The sequence below is a fragment of the Scyliorhinus canicula genome, chromosome 3 (genome assembly GCF_902713615.1).
Source record: "Scyliorhinus canicula chromosome 3, sScyCan1.1, whole genome shotgun sequence".
NCBI classification, from domain to species: Eukaryota; Metazoa; Chordata; class Chondrichthyes; order Carcharhiniformes; family Scyliorhinidae; genus Scyliorhinus; species Scyliorhinus canicula.
Genome location: NC_052148.1, coordinates 124,878,029 through 124,896,421, shown reverse-complemented (window position 1 = coordinate 124,896,421; position 18,393 = coordinate 124,878,029). Strand labels below are relative to the sequence as shown.

General features: G+C 46.3%; 1 protein-coding gene across 12 annotated transcripts in view; it reads right to left on the bottom strand.

Annotated features, from left to right (window-relative positions):
• The window catches only part of corin (corin, serine peptidase), a 309,000-nt gene extending 296,906 nt beyond the window's left edge, over positions 1 to 12,094 (bottom strand). The window contains exons 1-2 of one of the 12 annotated variants that reach the window (XM_038791255.1): positions 11,930 to 12,094; positions 9,104 to 9,248 (exon numbers count right to left, since the gene is read on the bottom strand). In XM_038791255.1, coding sequence (XP_038647183.1) covers positions 9,104 to 9,248; positions 11,930 to 12,043 — 259 coding nt within the window. In that variant the 5' untranslated portion in view covers positions 12,044 to 12,094. The other 11 variants (XM_038791254.1, XM_038791261.1, XM_038791256.1 and 8 more) reach the window with 11 other exon arrangements.
• Positions 12,095 to 18,393: the final 6,299 nt, after the last annotated feature.

Here is an 18,393-nt window from a genome sequence, read left to right as displayed (position 1 = left end):
GAATCTCTTCGCTGGTAGGAGTCATACCTGGCACAAAGGAAGATGGTTGTGGTTGGAGGTAAGTGATCTCAGTTCCAGTACTTCATTACAGTAGTTACTCAGGGTAGTGTCCTTGGCCCAATTATCTTCAGCAATGATCTTCTTCCATTATAAGCTCATAAGTGAGAATGTTCGCTGATGACTGCACCATGTTCAGCACCATTCATGACTCCTCAGATACTGAAGCAGATCATGTCCAAATGCAGCTAGACCTGGACAATATTCAACCTTCGGCTGACAAGTGGCAAGTAGCATCCATGCCACACAAGTGCCAGGCAATGGCCATCTCCTATAAGAGAGGATCTAACCATCGCCCCATGACATTCAATGGCATCACTATCACTGATCCCCCACAATCAACATCCTGGGGTTACCATTGATCAGAAACTAAACTGGACTAGCCATATCAATACTGTGGCTACCAGAGCAGGTCAAAGGCTAGCAATCCTATGGCGCCCTCCCCCCCTCCCCCCCTCCCCCCCCCCCCCCCCCACCCCAAAGCCTGTCCACCACTTACAAGGCACAAGTCAGGAGTGGTAATGGAATACTCTCCACTTGCTTGGATGAGTGCAGCTCCAACAACACTCAAGAAACGCAACACTATCCAGCACAAAGGATCCCACTTGATTGTTACCCCTTCCACAAACATTCAAATCCTCCACCACCAATGAACAGTGTGCACCATCTACAAGATGCACTGCAGTAACTCACCAAGGTTCCTTAGGCTGCACCTTCTAAACCCATGACCACTACTATCTAGAAGGACAAGAGAAACAGATACCTGGGAACGCTACCACCTAGAGGTTCCTCTCTAAGCCACTCACCACCCTGACTTGAAAATATGTCACTGTTCCTTCACTGTTCATTGCCAGGTCAAAATCCTGGAATCCCCTCCCTAACAGCACTGTGGTGTATGTACATATCAGGGACTGTAGCGGTTCAAGAAGGCAGCTCACCACCACCTTCTCAAGAGCATCTAGGGATGGGCAATTGATGCACGATCAATCACTACTGAAGCGACATTGTAGTCCAATTGAAGGCTTTAATGAACAAGTAGTTACCCCAGCAGCTCTGGTACAGAACGACTGCTGTGGGTGAAACACAGACTCTTATGGTCCGCCTGCTGGGCGGAACCAGCAGGCAGGTTCTACCACTCATAGTACAGTACAAGGTACATCCCACCTAGGTACCGCAATACCCCTAATATAGCCTACCACAGCAATAAATGCTGATCTTACCAGTAATGCCCTCATCCCATAAATGATTTTTTTTTTTAACTCCTGGAATTCTACCCGCTGTATACTTTAGGTCATCCCAAACTCTGCCGCCCAAGCCTTAACTTGCAGCAAGTTGATCTTCTTCTTGGGCAGTCCCTCAGGATCGAGGATAATTTGCTTCTATTCTTGCTCGATGGGTGCTCAAGTCTAATGCATGATCTGCAGACTCTCACAAGCGAAGGGTTTGGTGCTTGAACAATCGGGCAAATGAATCGGGCACCCTCTCCTACTTTGTCTCCATGTTTTTATTCTATTCAGGTATGCTTTAATGTCATTTATAAAACAATTCCACTGTCCTCCTGGGAGTATCCTACTGTGACTGAGTTCCAAGTAGAACAATTACTACAGCAATCTAGTATGAGGCAAGCCAACATGTCCCACCCAGCACTGCACCCCAATGCTGGGCATAATAACATGAGAGGGGACGCTGATTTTGGACTGCCTTCTTGCCACCATAAAATCACAAGGTGTAGGAGCAGAATTAGACAGTTTGCCCCATCAGGTCTGCTCCGCTATTTGATCATGGTTGATATTTTTCTCATCCTCATTCTCCTGCCTTCTCCCTGTAACCCCTGATCCCCTTATTAATCAAGAATCTATCTATCTCAGTCATTAAAACAGTCACTGACTTGGCCTCCACAGCCTTCTGCGGCAATGAGTTCCACAGATACACCACCCTCTGGCTGAAGAAATTCATCCAGTTTTAAAGGATCGTCCCTTCAGTTCTTTGGGTTCTAGTCTCTGCTCCTGGTGGAAACATCCTCTCCACATCCAGTCTATCCAGGCCCGTCAGCATTCTGTAAGTTTCAATGAGATCTCCCATCACCCTTCTAAACTCCATCAAGTCCAGGTCCACAGTCCTCAACCACCGTGGCCAGCATGGTAGTACAACTGTGGTAGCACCGTGCTTTCACAGCACCAGGGCCCCAGGTTTGATTCCACACTGGGTCACAGACTGTGCGGAGTCTGCACGTTCTCCCCATGTCGGCGAGGGTTTCCTCTGGGTGCTCCGGTTTCCTCCCACAGTCCAAAGATATGCAGGTTAGGTGGATTGGCCATGCTAAATTGTCCTTAGTGTCCAAAAAGGTTAGGAGGGGTTATTGGGTTATGGGGATAGGGTGGAAGCGAGGGCTTAAGTGGGTCTGTGCAGACCCAATGGGCCGAATGGCCTCCTTCTGCACTGTATGTTATATGTTCTATGTACTCCTCATATGACAAGCCCTTCATTCCCGGGATCATTCTTGTGAACCTCATCTGGACCCTCTCCAAGGACAGCACATCCTTCCTTAGATACGGAGCACAAAATTGCTCACAATATTCTGAAAGGGGTCTGACCAGAGCTTTATGCAGCCTTAGCAGTACATCCTTACTCTTGTATTCTAGCACTCACAAAATGAATGCTAACATTGCATTTGCCTTTCTAACTGCCAACTGAACCTGCATGTTAACCTTAAGAGAATCCTGAACTAGGACTCCTACGTTCCTTTGTGCTTCTGATTTCCAAAGCCTTTCCCCATTTAGAAAAATAATCTATGCCTCTATTCTTCCTACCAAACTGCAGAACCTCACACGTTTGCACATTGTATTCCATTTAACACTTCTTTGTCCACTCTCCTAGCCTATCCAGGTCCTTCTGCAGCCGCCCTGCTTCCTCAACACAACCTGTCCCATACATATCTTTGTATCATTTGCAAACTTATCAATAAAACCCTCAGTTCCTTCCTTCAGATCATTAATATATATTGTGAATAGTTGTGATCCCAACACTGACCCCTGCAGAATACTTCTCGTCATTAGCTGCTATCCTGCAAAACACCCCTTTATCCCCACTCTCTACTTTCTGCCAGTCAGCCAATCCTTTATCCGTGCCAGTATCTTGCCCCTAACATCATGGGCTCTCACCTTACTTAGCAGCCTCCTGTATGGCACCTTGTCCAAGGCCTCCAAATACATCACGTCCACTGGTTCTCCTTTGTCTAACTTCCTCGTTACCTCCTCAAATAATTAATAGATTTGTTAGGCATGCCCACCCATTGACGAAGCCATGCAGACTCAGCCCTGTTTCATCATGCACTTTCAAGTATGCTGCAAACTCATCCTTAATAATTGACTCTAAAATCTTACCAATGACCGAAGTCAGGCTCACTGTCCTATAATTTCCTGTTTTCTGCCTCCTTCCCTTCTTAAACAGCGGTGTGACATTAGCCATTTCCAGTCCTCTAGGTCCTACCTGACTTGAGATTCCTGAAAGGTCAACACCAATGCCTCCACAATCTCCTCAGCTATCTCCTTCAGAACCTGGGGTGTAGTCCATCGGGCCGGATGATTTATCCACCTTCAGACCTTTCAGCCTCCCAACACCTTTTCCTTAGTGCTGGCCACTTAACTCACCTCTGCCCCCAAGTTCTGGTATGTCATTGGTGTCTTCCACCATGGAGACTGATGAAAATATTTATTCAGTTCCTCTGCCATTTCTTTGTTCCCCATTACTACTTCTGCAGTGGTCCAATGTCCATTCTTGCCTCTCTCCTACCTTTTATATATCAAAAAAGACTCTTGTAATCTTCTTTTATATTACTAGCTAGCTTACATTCGTATTTCATCTTCTCCCCTCCTTATTGCTTCTTTAGTTAACCTCTGCTTGTTTTTAAAAGGCTTTCTAATCTTCTGGTTTCCCACTAATCCTCACCACTTTGTATGCTTTTTCTTTTGCTTTTATGCTGTCCCTGACTTTCCTCGTTAGCCATGGATGCCTCGTCCTCCCTCCAGCAGGTTTCCTCCTCCTTGGACTGAATTTCTGTTATGCTTCCCGACTAACCCCCATAAACCCCTGCCATTGCTGTTCCACTGTCTTCCCTGCTAGGCTCCCCTCCTAATCAACTCTGACCAGTTTCTCCCTCATGTCTTTGCAATTACCTCTACTCAATTGTAATGCTGTTACATCTGATTCCAGCTTCCCCCTCTCAAACTGCTGGGTAAATTCTATCATATTGTGGTCATGCTCCCCAAGGCCTCCTTCACCTTAAGTTCCCTAATAAAGCTGCCTCACTCAACATCACCAAATTGAGAATTGCCTGTTCCCTAGTAGGCTCTACCACAAGCTGCTCCAAAAAAACATCTCATAGACATTCCACAAATTCCTTTCCTTGGGATCTGCTACCAACCTGAATTTCCCTGTCCACCTTCATATTGAAGTCCTCCATGATTATTGTGATATCGATGTGGAGGTACCAGTGTTGGACTGGGGTGGGTACGAAGTCTTACAATACCAGGTTAAAGTTTGGAATCACTAGCTTTCGGAGCCTGGTTTATTTTCTGCCCCACATCCTGACGACTGCTAGGGTGTCTGTAAATTCCTCAACTCTACCTACACAGATTCTACACTTTCCGAATCGCTTCTTGGTATTGATTTAATTTCATTTCTTACTAACAAGGAAACCCCACCCCCTCTGCCCATCTGATGGGTGTCCTTCTGATAGGACACACATAGCCTTGGACTTTTAGGACATTTATCCTTGTGTGCTACAAGCTCATTTACACTGTTTTGTATACTACGTGCATTTTGGTACAACACCCTTGGTCTTGCATTGACTGACCCCCTTCTCATAGTTGTCCCCTTACCTGCTGTGCCTGAAGTTACATTCCTGCTGTTTTGGAGCATCATAATCCAAGTCTCTGAAGCATACAGAGTGCAGGAATCATTGCTGCCTGGTAAACCATGACCATAATCTGGGTTTGAGATCCTAGTCTCAAATACTCTTCCTCAGTTGGTCAAAGGCTGAGCTGGCATACTAGAGGCTTTCATTTTTATGTTTGTCTTCATCGAGGGGAGGCTCCCATTTTCCAACCATAAACTCAACACAGTGGCAGCAGTGTGTACCATCTACAAGATGCACTGCAGGAACTCACCAAGGCTCCTTCGGCAGCACCTTCCAAATCCCTGACCTCTACCACCTAGAAAAACAAGGCTGCAGATGCATGGGAACACCACCATTTGCAAGTTCCCCTGCAAGCCACATACCATCCTGACTTGGAAGTACCTTGCCGTTCCTTCAATGTCTCCAGGTCAAAATCCTGGAACTCCCTCCCTAACAGCTCTATGATTGTTCCCACACAACATGGATTATAGGGGTTTAAGAAGGCATCTCACTACCACCTTCTCAAGGGCAATTACAGATTGACAATATATGCTGGTCTGGCCAGAGGTGCCCACATCCCATAAATGATTTTTTTTTAAATGCAGAATTATAAATTCCTGAAGTGGTGAATGTATGGAACTCAAAAAATGGTGAATGTTGTGTTTGATGCAGTTGACAATAAAATCATTTCAATTCAATAAAGTGGCTAAATGAATAATATCAAAAGTAGTTAATAATTATCTTCAACATAAATAAACTTTATCCATTTTGTGATGATTACACTATTATACTAAATCATGCTAAATTATTAAAATGCAGTGAACATATATCAATATAAAATTTAAAGTGACCAAAAATATTGCAATCTTTGCTTTAGAAAACCTTCTCATCACACACCTTGTTTTGAAATTTGGTAACTGATGCTTTGATTCACCATGCTTAATACATTTCACGAAAATAAACAGTACACCATGCATGTACACAGTACTGATACCTTAATTCTGGAAAAGGCAGATTAAGCTTCTTGTATCTTTTATTCAGAAGTGGGAGATGGTTATCATATCAAGTTAAGAAAACGTAGATATTGGGTGTGATTTTTCCCAAAAGAGAAGTCTCATAGTAACTCACGTTGAATAAGGGGCCTGAACGGGGAACGCGAAGCCAAGGCTGTACATAGCCACGTTGGGGATCTCTGCTCGCTGGACCTCCCCATTGTAGCGAGAGATTGGGACATCATTTTTGAATGGCTCAGAGGCCCCCAAAACGATCCCCGAGCTCCCCCAGTCTGAACGCCATGGGAGGGTCTTCCGGTTTTCATCGGCCAGAATTGGATGTGGCACAGTGTTGCCGTTGGAACACACCCATTGTGTTACAATTATGGGACTTTACAAGACAGTTATGTTTTAAAATATCTCCTTTCACTCAAAGTGAAACTCAATGTTCTGAATGCAGGAAGTCGCCATACTACACCTCAGCCCAAAGCCAGGCTCATATAATCTGGATGCCATGGAAAACAAACAAACTGAAACCTATCAAAATCAAGTGACAGTTTTTGCATGTTAACATAGAAAAAGGGCAACTGCTTTTGGATATAGAGACACCAAGATGGAGAGACAATGCAGCTACCATGAAGAGTAGGAAAGATTGTTATTGTGTTAGCCACCAAGCAGGATGCTACCGAGAGCTGGTTCAGTTTGAAAAGAAGGTGGACAGAAGGGACCGTTGGAGATTTAAGGCTGAGATGGGTCTTAATTATGGAAACTGGATTGAAGAATGGACTGTCTTTCAAAGAACACTGTTAGTTACAGTCTGGAAATGACAGGGAAAAGTGAGCCTGCTAAAAAGCAGAGAATAACTAGGGACTTATAATTCTAATGCAAAGTTTCTACGAGAAGTGCAGTGCATAGTAAAAAGAGTTGTAAGATATATCCCAATTGCATCATGTAGCCACCTGGGGTGGCCACTTCCCAACACAAAATGGAACATTGCAAGGAATGCAGGGAAAATGGACATGTTGTAAAGCAAGCAGCTTGCAAAGCGATTGTATATTGGGACAACTGCAGAAACCAATTTCGACTGTTGCAGAAACCAGACAGCACTGTGAAAAGAAACCAGTTAACATACTAATGAGGCAATACCGGGCGATCCCCAGATACAATGGAAACAAGTTAAACACAGATCGATACATTCTATGGAAGGCCAGACCCTTTGGAGCCAGAGGAGCCCAAAACAATAAGTCCCAAGAACCGCCCCAGTGACCGAGGAACTGCCCCATGATTGGGGGGTTCAAACATAATCGATCGGGAAGAGACCCAATCGATTCCAAGCAGGTAAGGGAGTCCGCCCAAAGGGGCGCGGATCCCCTGGGACCTATAAAAGACAGGTCCCACACATGGTTCAGTCTCCTGTCTCCTGCCTCCTACTCCAGCCGTCGAGCAGCAGCCACCAACAAGTAAGTGCCTCCCAAACACCGCTACCAGAGATAGGCACGCCTGACTCCCTTTTTAATTTATACCAACCCGAAGTCTGCAGACCAGAGCAGAGCAAGAGGCCTTGTTCCCTGACCCAGCAGTTCCTTCGAGATAAGTATTAATTATTTAGTGGTAGGAATAAGTTTAATCCTTTCAGCTTGCGCATGGGTAGTTATTATAATTGTATTATAATAAACTCTAGTTGTTTGGACTTACTAATTGGTGTACGGTTTTATTGCTTTGAACTTCACCTTGAAGCTTGTGGTGGTGTCTTAACAGCACCTGGCGACTCCAGAGCTTAGACAAGAAACAGCCAAATTGAGTGTTAAGCACACTCACACAGAAGTCACAATAATCAGTTAGTTCATGTAAAAGTAGCTTTTCTTTAGCTCCATATATTCATAGAATCATACAATTTACAGTGCAGAAGGAGGCTATTTGGCCCATTGAGTCTGCACCGGCCCTTGGAAAGAGAACCCTACACAAGCCCACACCTCCACCCTATACCTGTAACCCCAACTAAACCTTTTTGGACGTTAAGGGCAATTTAGCATAGCCAATCCACCAAACCTACACATCTTTGGACTGTGGGAGGAAACCAGTGCACCCGGAGGAAACCTACGCAGACACGGGGAGAACGTGCAAACTCCGCACAGACAGTGACCCAAGCCGGGAATTGAACCTGGGACCTTGGAGCTGTGAAGGAACTGTGCTAACCATTGTGCTACCGCGCTGCCCATGGTTGTCTGATTAGTTACCTGGTAAGTACTGTTTGATTTAAGTTGATTGTAGTTTGTTTGTTACAGTAAAGTCTGAAAATGTGAAATATTGTCCTTTGGAGTATTTCCATTGGTCACTGATAACTATTTTTAAAGTTGATTTTCCGATTTGAAAACATATTCCTGTAAACGACTCATTTAAATCCGGAACATGAATATTTCTGACCTTCTCATTAGTGTTTATACATTCATGAAGTAGCTAAATTACACATCATTACAACCTGCTCTCCTTATTGATCTATACAGTCAGTTCTCTGAGATAATCTAGTAGGCATGTTTCAACATTGTAAACATTGAGAATCAAGGGAGAAATAAATATAACATTATACAACATAGCAGGTGCACCGGTTCCTTTTTTTCTGTTTTGTGAATAAATGTATCAAAGTCGCCATGGTCACGTGCCATCTCAGAACCAACACAGGAGTTCATTTAGTCCAACCTGACCTTGCCTTATTCTATTATTTATGGGGTTTGGTTCATCAGAACCTCATTATGCGGCTTGAAGAATTGAAGACTTCACACAGACCCACCGAGACTACCCCACAGCAACTACAGTTTCAAAATCTCCACTAAATTTGCACGTTACCTTCCTGGATTAAACACCAGCTAGCATATAAATTTGGATGGGAATAGAATAGAGTCCACACAAAGCGATGGCATTGGGGACATTTTTTATTTGAATTTATGTACTCTTAGACATTCAAACATATTTCTAAACATCAAACTAAAGCAAATAAATAGCTGTCAGTTTGTTTACCAAGTAATTTGCTGTTTTTTCATAATCAAATCGCGTTGATTACGCACTGGAAACCATATCAAGGGCATATAAATATCCCAGGTTCTCACATGCACATACACATTATACATGCAGTCACCGACAAATATTTAAAGCACCTTACCGACGAACGCCAAGAGGATTACTAGTACACAGATGAAAGCGCAGACACATGGAATAAGTATTAACAGCAGGAGGCGGAGGTGCTTGACTGATCCCAGCTTCTGTGGACAAGCATCCCCCATGTTGTCTTCATCTGTCCCCAACACCTGCTTCAGTTAGAAAGAAGGAAGGCATTAGTAAATTCAGCAATCCAGAAAGCTACAAGTTCATAAGCACCGAGCTCAATAAAAAACTTAAGTACCACAGATATTTCGCGTGATTTGACACCAACCGCACAATTTTCGGTGACCCACACTTGGAGGACGAGATTCCAGTCGGTATTATTATTGTTAAGTAAACAAAAATGGTGCTTTAATCGTTTGAACTGACAACTGCTCAGTAATTGTAAGATACAGGGAGGTGGAAAACCGCGCCGATATTCCATGCAGCGCGAAACATCGGCCACACAAAATCCAGTCGAGATTCATTATGGGGGTCAGATTAGGGGTGATTGTCGCGGTGTCGATAAAAACTGAGGCAAAGCCAGTTTGTAATCCTTCCCTGGACTTTTCCAGCTCTACACTGTCCTCTCTCCCTAGTTGCCGGTGGAGCTGACCACCCAATTCCAGGAACTTCTCCGGACGCGGCTCCCCGGACACTGAAACTGATCGCAGTAAAGCTCAGAGCGTTCTTCCAGCGAATAAAGACACTGAACTTCTAATGACCTACGCGAACGGGCGATCTGATGAAGGGGCATGATTCCCTTTTCAACCCCAGTGAAAACAATCTGTTTTGCCTCAATCCCCGAATAGGGCTCTCTCTCTCTCTCTCTCTCAGTCAGCCGCCAGGAGAGCATCAACTTGAAGCTCCCGCAGGGTCCTAAATGCCACTATCCAACTTCTATCGGAGGCAGAATGGGACCTGGTTTCAGAAATCCAGCCTCGTCTCGACATTAACAAAAAAAGAGCCATGAGCTCGTTTAGTTCACTTAATCTACAAATGTTGTGCACCGAATTATGTGATCTCGATTGCATCTACATCTTTTAACATTCACCCAGAGATTGCAGATGTGAATTATGTTGAATATTTACATCTTTAAGGTGCCCATATTAAAGGCACAATTATTCACCATTGTGACATTATCTTTTGACCAGGAGCAAGGTAGAATATGCCAAGAATGTCTTGCGGAAATCTGGTGTTAATTCTTCACACTCCATATTCCCTCTCCTAGCCTTACACCATCCTGATCCAATTGGAAACATCGCCACTCCTTCACTGTCACTGGGTGATCATCCTGGAGCTCCCTCCCTAACAGCACTGTGGATATACCTACCTGCTGCGGTTTCAAATTAGGGATGGACAATAAATGTTGATCTTGCCACATCCAAATAATTAATTTTAAAAGTCCAATTTTTGACTACCGATTTAATAGCGACGTTTCTTGCCTTCAGACTTTCGGGGCAGCAGCAGTGTCAGGAATGTGACAGACGGCGCAAATTGCGTTACTTTTGATCTTTGAAGAATGGTCTTTTACAGGCGTACATTGGAGAAGTCAAGTGGGACACCTCATGGTCAATGGAGCAGCCTACAACGACACTCACTCGGCTGCCAGTCCACCCCACACAACTCCGGGGGAAGGACGGTGGAAGATCTCACACCACTGGACGAATAGAGTGTGACATTTACAGAGATACGCCCGGGGCAGAGAGGGGAAAAACAACAGGAAGTTGGGTCGAAAAAGTCCCGAGAGCGTTTATTTCAAACTGAGATTGAAGAAACAATTCTGATGAACGCCGCTTTCTTTGGGCAGACAGTCAGGGTGCCCGGGATTGGGGTGTTGCTAGTTGATTAGGACACAGTGGGGAAAATACTTCAGCCAATGTGCATATTTATGCTTTTGAAGTCTCCAGTACTATGGAGACAGGAATAAATTGACATTTTAAAAAGGCAAAGTTTACACAAAAATAGAGACAACCTGGACAAAATTGGAATTCAGAGAAACTGAAAACTTAAATTGTCACATCGGGTCTTGTTTTAAATCTGAAACTTATAGCATGATTCAAAACAGTCAGTGGAAATTATATGACTGAAACCCTCGTTAAATATTTTACCACTGTACCCAACCACATAAAACACAAGAAAGTAAGTTGAGGTCTGTTTTATTATTTTTAATGGGCGCTGTTTATCCAGTCGATTTCACTCCACTGTCCGATGTAAATTCAGATACACAAACATACAAAGTAAAAGCCGAGCTATTCGTCACATTTTCTACTTACGTTCCTCCCCTCAACGAGCAGAGCGCATAAAAGTGGTTGAAGTGTAAGGCAAACCTGCACCACCACCTGTTAACAGGACTGAAAATTCCTGACCAAAGGAATACATTCATTTACACTGAACCGCCTTATCCACCCCAACAAACCTTTACTTAATCGGGCTGACCATTTTCTGGGTCTAATGTATTTACATCTAATGTTACATTTTGCAGTCTAAATGGGTGTCTAAACCTAACACTTCAGTTTGACCAATTCACTTCCATGTATCATTTGTATTTGATTTCGGTTGCAGTTCCTTCCCAATCCAAGTGTCTACTAAACGTTGCGCCTCCCAAGCGGGAAAAGCCAAGGCTGCTGGCACAACTCACCTTCTTTCAAGAAACAACAAACCATTAAAACGCAACTAAAGAAAGTTCAGCCGTTTCATTCTCTGCCAACCCAATAAGCCTGCAGTAATTGTTCCTGTTGAATTGCGGTGGAACAATTGGTATTTTAGGAAAGTTAAACAGACACACAGAAACCGAGGGCAAAGCAGCCTGGAATTGCGTGATGTGCCCCCGAGATTTGTCTCTTACCCCGGTGGCGCTGACTTGCTGGTACTGCTCCTCAGGCTTGAGGGCAGCGCATTGTTGCGCTGACAGCATTGCAAGATAGGCTGTATCCTGTGAGCACCGGTTCCCTCTCCTCATGAGACTGCCTGAGAAGTCTCACTTGCACTCGCTTTCAATAGGCTCACGCTGAGCTCACACAATACTCGACATTTCGGGACGTAATAAAAACGAAACCCCTCCCGCAGCTCTGCATTGGCAGCGCCTTAAAGCAACACTACACTGCAAAGGGCTGAACAATGGTCAATGTAATTCAGGTACACCTCAGAGCAACAGGTCTATGATGCCTAACTGAAATGCCATTCACAATTACATTCAGTTTAATTTTTCAATGCCTTATTCTAACAAAAAGCAAAATAAAGTATTTATTTTTATTCTTTCCAACTAAGGGGTAATTTGAGTGTGGGCAATCCATCTACCCTGCACATCTTTGGGTTGTGGGGGTGAGACTCACTCAGATACGGGCAGAATGTGTAAACTCCACACGAACAGTGACCCAGGGCCGGGATCGAACCTGGGTCCTTGGCACTAACCCACGATGACTATGGTAGGGCCTATACAAGATCACAGGCTATAAAGCAAGGCCAGGCGGAATATCTGGGGCTGGAGCACCCTTACCCGATGATTTGAACAAATTCTATGCCTGCTTTGAGCAGGCAGCCAATGCATCAGTGTCACCTGCCCCAACAGCTCTGGACACACCCATATGCACTATTACAGCCTCAGAGGTAAGAGCTGCCTTCTTGAAAGTGAATCCATGGAAAGCGATGGGCCCCGACGGAGTCCTGGGCGAGCACTCAGAGCCTGCGCAGACTAGCTGGCAAGTGTATTCGCAGATATCTTCAACACCTCACTCCTCCGCTCTGAGGTCCCCACCTCCTTCAAGAAGACCACCATAATACCAGTACCAAAGAAGAACAAGGTAGCCTGCCTCAATGACTACCGACCGGTGGCCCTGACATCTGTTATCATGAAATGCTTTGAGCGGCTAGTCATGAGATGGATCACTGCCAGCCTCCCAGAAGGTCTCGATCCACTGCAGGTTGCCTATCACCGCAACCGGTCCACAACAGATGCTATCTCCCTGGCTTTACAATCAACATTCAAATACCTCAACAAGTCTATGTAAGACTTCAGTTCATCTACTAGAGCTCCCTCTTAAACACCATTATCCCAACAAGACTAATAACCAAACTCTGCAACCTCAGACTTGACCCCTCCCTGTGCAGCTGGATCCTTGACTTCCTCAGCAACAGACGCAATTTGTCAAGATAGGCAACAGCAGCTCCTCCACAATAGCCCTCAACACTGGGGCCCCGCAAGGATGTGTGCTCAGTCCTCTACTATACTCCCTATACACACATGACTGTGTGGCAAGATTCAACTCCAACTCAATTTATAAGTTTGCGGTGGTGGGCCGTATCTCAAACAATGATGAATCAGACTACAGGAGGGAGATAAATCACTCGGTTGCATAGTGTACCGAAAACAACCTCTCTAAATGTCGGAAAGACCAAGAAACTGACCATCTACTTCAGGAAGCGTAGCACGGTACACTCTCCCGTCTGCATCAATGGCTCCGAAGTGGAGATGGTTGATAGTTTTAAGTTCCAGGGGGTCACCATCACCCTGGTCCACTCACCTTGATGCAACAGTCAAGAAAGCCCAACAATGTCTCTACTTCCTACAGAAGCTAAAGAAATTTGACATGTCTGCATCGACTCTCACAAACTTCTACAGATATGCGATAGAGAGCATCCTATCCGGCTGTATCACAGCCTGGTATGGCAACCGCTCGGCCCAAGATTGCAAGAAACTGCAGAGTGTGGTGAACTCAGCCCAACGCATCACACAAACTTGCCACCCTCACATTGATTCTGTATACACCTCCCACTGCCTCAGGAAGGCAGACAGCATTGTCAGAAACCCCTCCCACCCAGGCATTGCCTTCTTCCAGATCCTTCCATCAGGCAGAAGGTATAGAAGTCTGATTACCAGCACATCCAGACATGGGAACAGCTTCTTCCCCACAGCGACAAGACTCCTCAACGACTCCCCTTTGAACTGATCTGTGCCCTGTAAGAACACTATTCACGACGCCGTCTGCTGCTCTTGCTCATGTATTTGCTTTATTTAGCTCCTTCTTCCGCACTGTTATCAATCACTGTTTGTCAATGTACCATTTGTCAATGTTCTCTGTTGATTATTCTCTTTGTCTACTATGTACGTACTGTGTACGTTCCCTTGTCAGCAGAAAAATACTTTTCACTGTACTTCGGTACATGTGACAAATCAAATCAAATCAAAGGCCAGCCCCTCATTCCAAGACTCTGCAGTCTGGGAAAATAGCTCCTCAGCATCTACTCTGTCAAATACTCCTGTAAGAATTTTGCACATTTCAACGAGATTACCTTTCATTCTTCTGAACTCCAGAAAATACAGGACCACTCTTCACATTATCCCTGGACAGAAAAAAACAGTTCTTTCAAGAATCAGAATCATTGTTGTACTCCTGGAAAGGCGAGAACATCCTCCCTTAGGTAAGGAGACAGAAACTGTACACAGTACTCTGGTGTAGCCTTGCCAAAGCCACGTTTAAGTGCAGAAAGACTTTTACTCTTATATTCCAACCTCAATCCAAAAAAGGCCAATAAAACATCTGCCTTCCTAATTCCTTGCTGTAGCTGAGTTTTTATTTAAATTCATACATGGGATGTGGGCATTGCTAGCAAGGCCAGCATTTATTATTGTTAGGAAATAGAGGTGGGTTAAAGTAATTTATATTTGTGGGTATTAGAAATAAGGTATAGCTTTAGTTAAGTTCAATTTTGTGTTTCTGTATGTGAAAGGGTTAATAACCTCAGTTAGGATGGGGACATTCGGTGGCGGCATGGAGGTGGAAGTCACAAGTTGGGTAGATCCTGGTCGAGGCTCTGGTTTGTGGAGATTAATACCCAGTTCCAGAGGCAGTTTTTGAATGAGCTGGTGCAGGAAGGCATAAGGAAGGTAGGGAATGTCTAAGACTCAGAAAAAAGCTGCTGGGAAGAGGGGGGTGAGCGAAAGTTTGCCGTTGAGTGAACGGGTCAGTCCGGCAGCAGGAAAGATGGTGGAGGTTGGATCGCTGGGTGTGGCCACGGGAGACTCTGACCGAGGTGATGGAGAATTTGAGAGGCAGTTCACCAAGTACGTGGAGGTGATGAGAAAGGAGATGATAACTGCGATGAAGGAGTGGATGGAAGAGGTGAAGGCAGCGGTGTTGAAGACATCAGCTGAGGTGCGGGAGCAAAGAGAGAAGTTGAAGGGCAGCTCTGTCATAGCACAGTGACCAATTCACCTCGATGGGTGAGGAGCTGCGGAGGGTGATGGTGGCCAATAAAGGATTCAGAGCCAAGGTGGAGGACCTGGGGAATAGGCCGAGGTGGCAGAATTGAAGAATTGTGGGTTTGCCTGAGGGGTGGAGGGCCTGAGGCTGACTGAGTACTTTGCAAAGATGTTGGTGGAGCTGTTGGGGAAGGGGGGGGAGGAAGCCCCCCCCCCCCCCCCCCCCGGTATGAACTGGACAGGGCTCAGCGGTTGCTCAGGCCCAAGCCGAAGGCAAATGAGCCGCCAAGGACGATCATAATTTGCTTCCATAAGTTCTATGTTAAGGAGAAGGTCCTGAGTTGGGCGATGCAAAGACGTGAGGTGCAGTGGGAAGGAGCTGGTATTCGTATGTATCAGAACTTAACTGTGGAGCTGGCAAGAAGGCGGGTGGCCTTCGGTCGTCTGAAGGTGGCACTGTACAGCAATGGTGTGAGGGTCGGCATGGCCTATCCGGCGAAGCTGCGAGTGACCTATAACTAGAGAGACTTCTACTTTGAGACGATGGAAGTGGTGAAAGCGTTTGTGAAGGCCTAAGGATTGGGGTTGAAATGAGAGATGGGACTGAGGTTTGGATTCGGACTGAGTGGGGGGGGGGGTTAAATGTTGTGAACAGACTTATGTCTGGTTTCAGGTTGTTCATTTGTTTTATATTTGTTTGGGGGGGGGGGGGGCGGAAACAGTTGGGTTTTTGGTTCTTGGGTTGGTTGAGGGGAAAAAGTATGGGCTACAGTGGGTTCGAAAATATTGGGCTTTGGGGTATGGCGGTTTTTTGGGGACGTTTTGTTGCACTGGTTATGTTTGTGTGTCTGTTTTCAGAGATTGGGCCATGGGGGAGGTGAGTGGGAGGAGCGGGGCCTGGGCAGGGGCCTCCACGCTAGCAAGCAAAAGTTGGCTAGTGAACGGGCGTGTGGTGGGGGGAGGGGCCGTGGTCATTGGAGCCGGAACGGACATGTATTCATGGACCTGGGGGGGTGGTGAAAGGTGGGAGATATGATTGATACCGGCAGAGGTGTTTTCAAGAGGAGATGGATAGGGGGATTCTGTGGGGGGCGTTCGACGGAAACAATGGGATGGGGCGGGTCAGGGTTGATGGGAAGGGCCTGGGTTATGACGATAGCGGATAGGAGGAGCGGGGATGGTGGTGGAGGTGAGGGTGAGACCCCTCCCCCCGGTCAGAATAGTAATGTTGAACGTGAGGAGATTGGGGGGCTGGTGAAGGGTCTGAGGGTCTTTACACATTTAAATATCTTAAAGGCCACTGTGGTGATGCTGCAGGAGACTCATCAGAGGGTGAAGTATCAGATGAGGCTCAGGAAGGGCTGGGTGAGTCAGGTTTTCCACTTGGGGTTCGATAGCAGGGCTTAGGGGGGTAGCGGAATTGGTGGGCAAGAGGGTGCGGTTTCAGATGGAGAAGGTGCTGGCGGAACAGGGGAATAGTTACGTGATTGTGATGGGGCGTCATAGGGGAGGATGGTGGCGCTAGCGAGCGTATATGGCCCCAACTGGGATAATGCGGGGTTTGTGAAGAGGATGCTGGATGCCATCCCGGATCTGGACACCCACAAGTTAATAGTGGGGGGAAATTGGAATATGGTGCAAGAGCTGAGGTGGATAGGTCTCAGCTGTGCACTGGCCCAATCAGCTGGGGCGAAGGTGCTGGCTGGGTTCATGAGAGGGATGGGAGGAGTGGACCCGTGGAGGTTCCTGCACCCGAGGGAGTATTAGTTTTTCTCCCTGGCACATAAAGTGTACTCGAGAATAGACTTTTTCATGGTGGGGGAGGGGTTATTGGCCGGGGTAGGAGGTCAGAGTATTCAGCGATATTGATTTCGGATCATGCTGCGCATTGGGTGAATGTGGTTTTGGAGATGGGGATGGCTCAGAGGCCAGGGTGGAGAATGGACGTGGGGTTGTTAGGAGACTGGAGTTTTTGTCATAAGATCAGGAAAGTGATCGTGGAATATGTGGGGTTTAATCGCATGGTGGAAGTTTTGCAGTCGGTGGTGTGGGAGGCTCTGAAGGCAGTAGTGAGGGGGGAGGTGATTTCATTCAAGGCTAAGGTGGACAAGGAGCAGAGAGAGGAGTGACCCAGACCCTGCTCTCTTGGCCAAGAGGCAGGAGCTTCAGGTGAGGTTCGACCTGTTGTCCACAAGGAAAGCGGTGCGCTAGTGGAGAAGGGCGAGGGGGGGGGACTGTCTACGAGCACAGGAAGAGGGTAGGACGTAGGTTGGTCGGCCAGCTCCAGAGGGAGGCGGTGATGAGGGAGATAGATCAGGTGCGGGATAAGATGGGGAAGCTGGTGGTGGCCCCGGAGCATACATGTAAAGTATTTGAAGAATTTCATAAGAAGTTATATAAGTTGGAGCCACTGGGGGAGGAGCGGGAGATGAGGGAGTTCCTAGATGGTCTGGAGTACTCGAAGTTGGGAGAGGATGCTAGGGCAGGCTTGGAGGGGTCGGTGGGAGAGCAGAAGGTGCAGGAGGCGATTGGGGGATGCAGTCAGGGAAGGCGGTGGGACATGGCGAGTTCCCAGTTGTATTCTAGAAGAAATTTAAGGATAATCTGGCACTGCTGATTGTGGGAATATTCGAGGATGCAATAGGCATGGGTGTCTTACCACAGGCTTCGATTTCCCTGCTGCTAAAGAAGAAGGAGGATTCAGTGGAACGTGAGTCGTATAGGCCGATATCCCAATTGAAGGTAGATGCCAAGATATTGGTATGATTTTGGTGGCAAGGCTGGAGGGATGACTCCCAAAAGTGATTGGGGAGGATCAGACTGGGTTCGTGTGGGGAAGGCCGTTGTCTCGAGCATGAGGAGGTTGCCGAATGTGATCCTGTCTCCAGCGGATGGAAAGGAGATGGAGGTGGTGGTGGCACTAGATGCAGAGATGGTGTTTGATCAAGTGGAGTTATTTGATGGCGGTACTGGTAAGATTAGGAATTGGGCTAAGGTTCGCTGCGTGGGTATAAAATTGTTGTACAAGGAGCTGATGGCGAGCGTTCACACGGGGTAATGTGCTTTGCACTGGGGTATGAGGTACGAGGCAGGGGTGTCCTGGTGTTTGC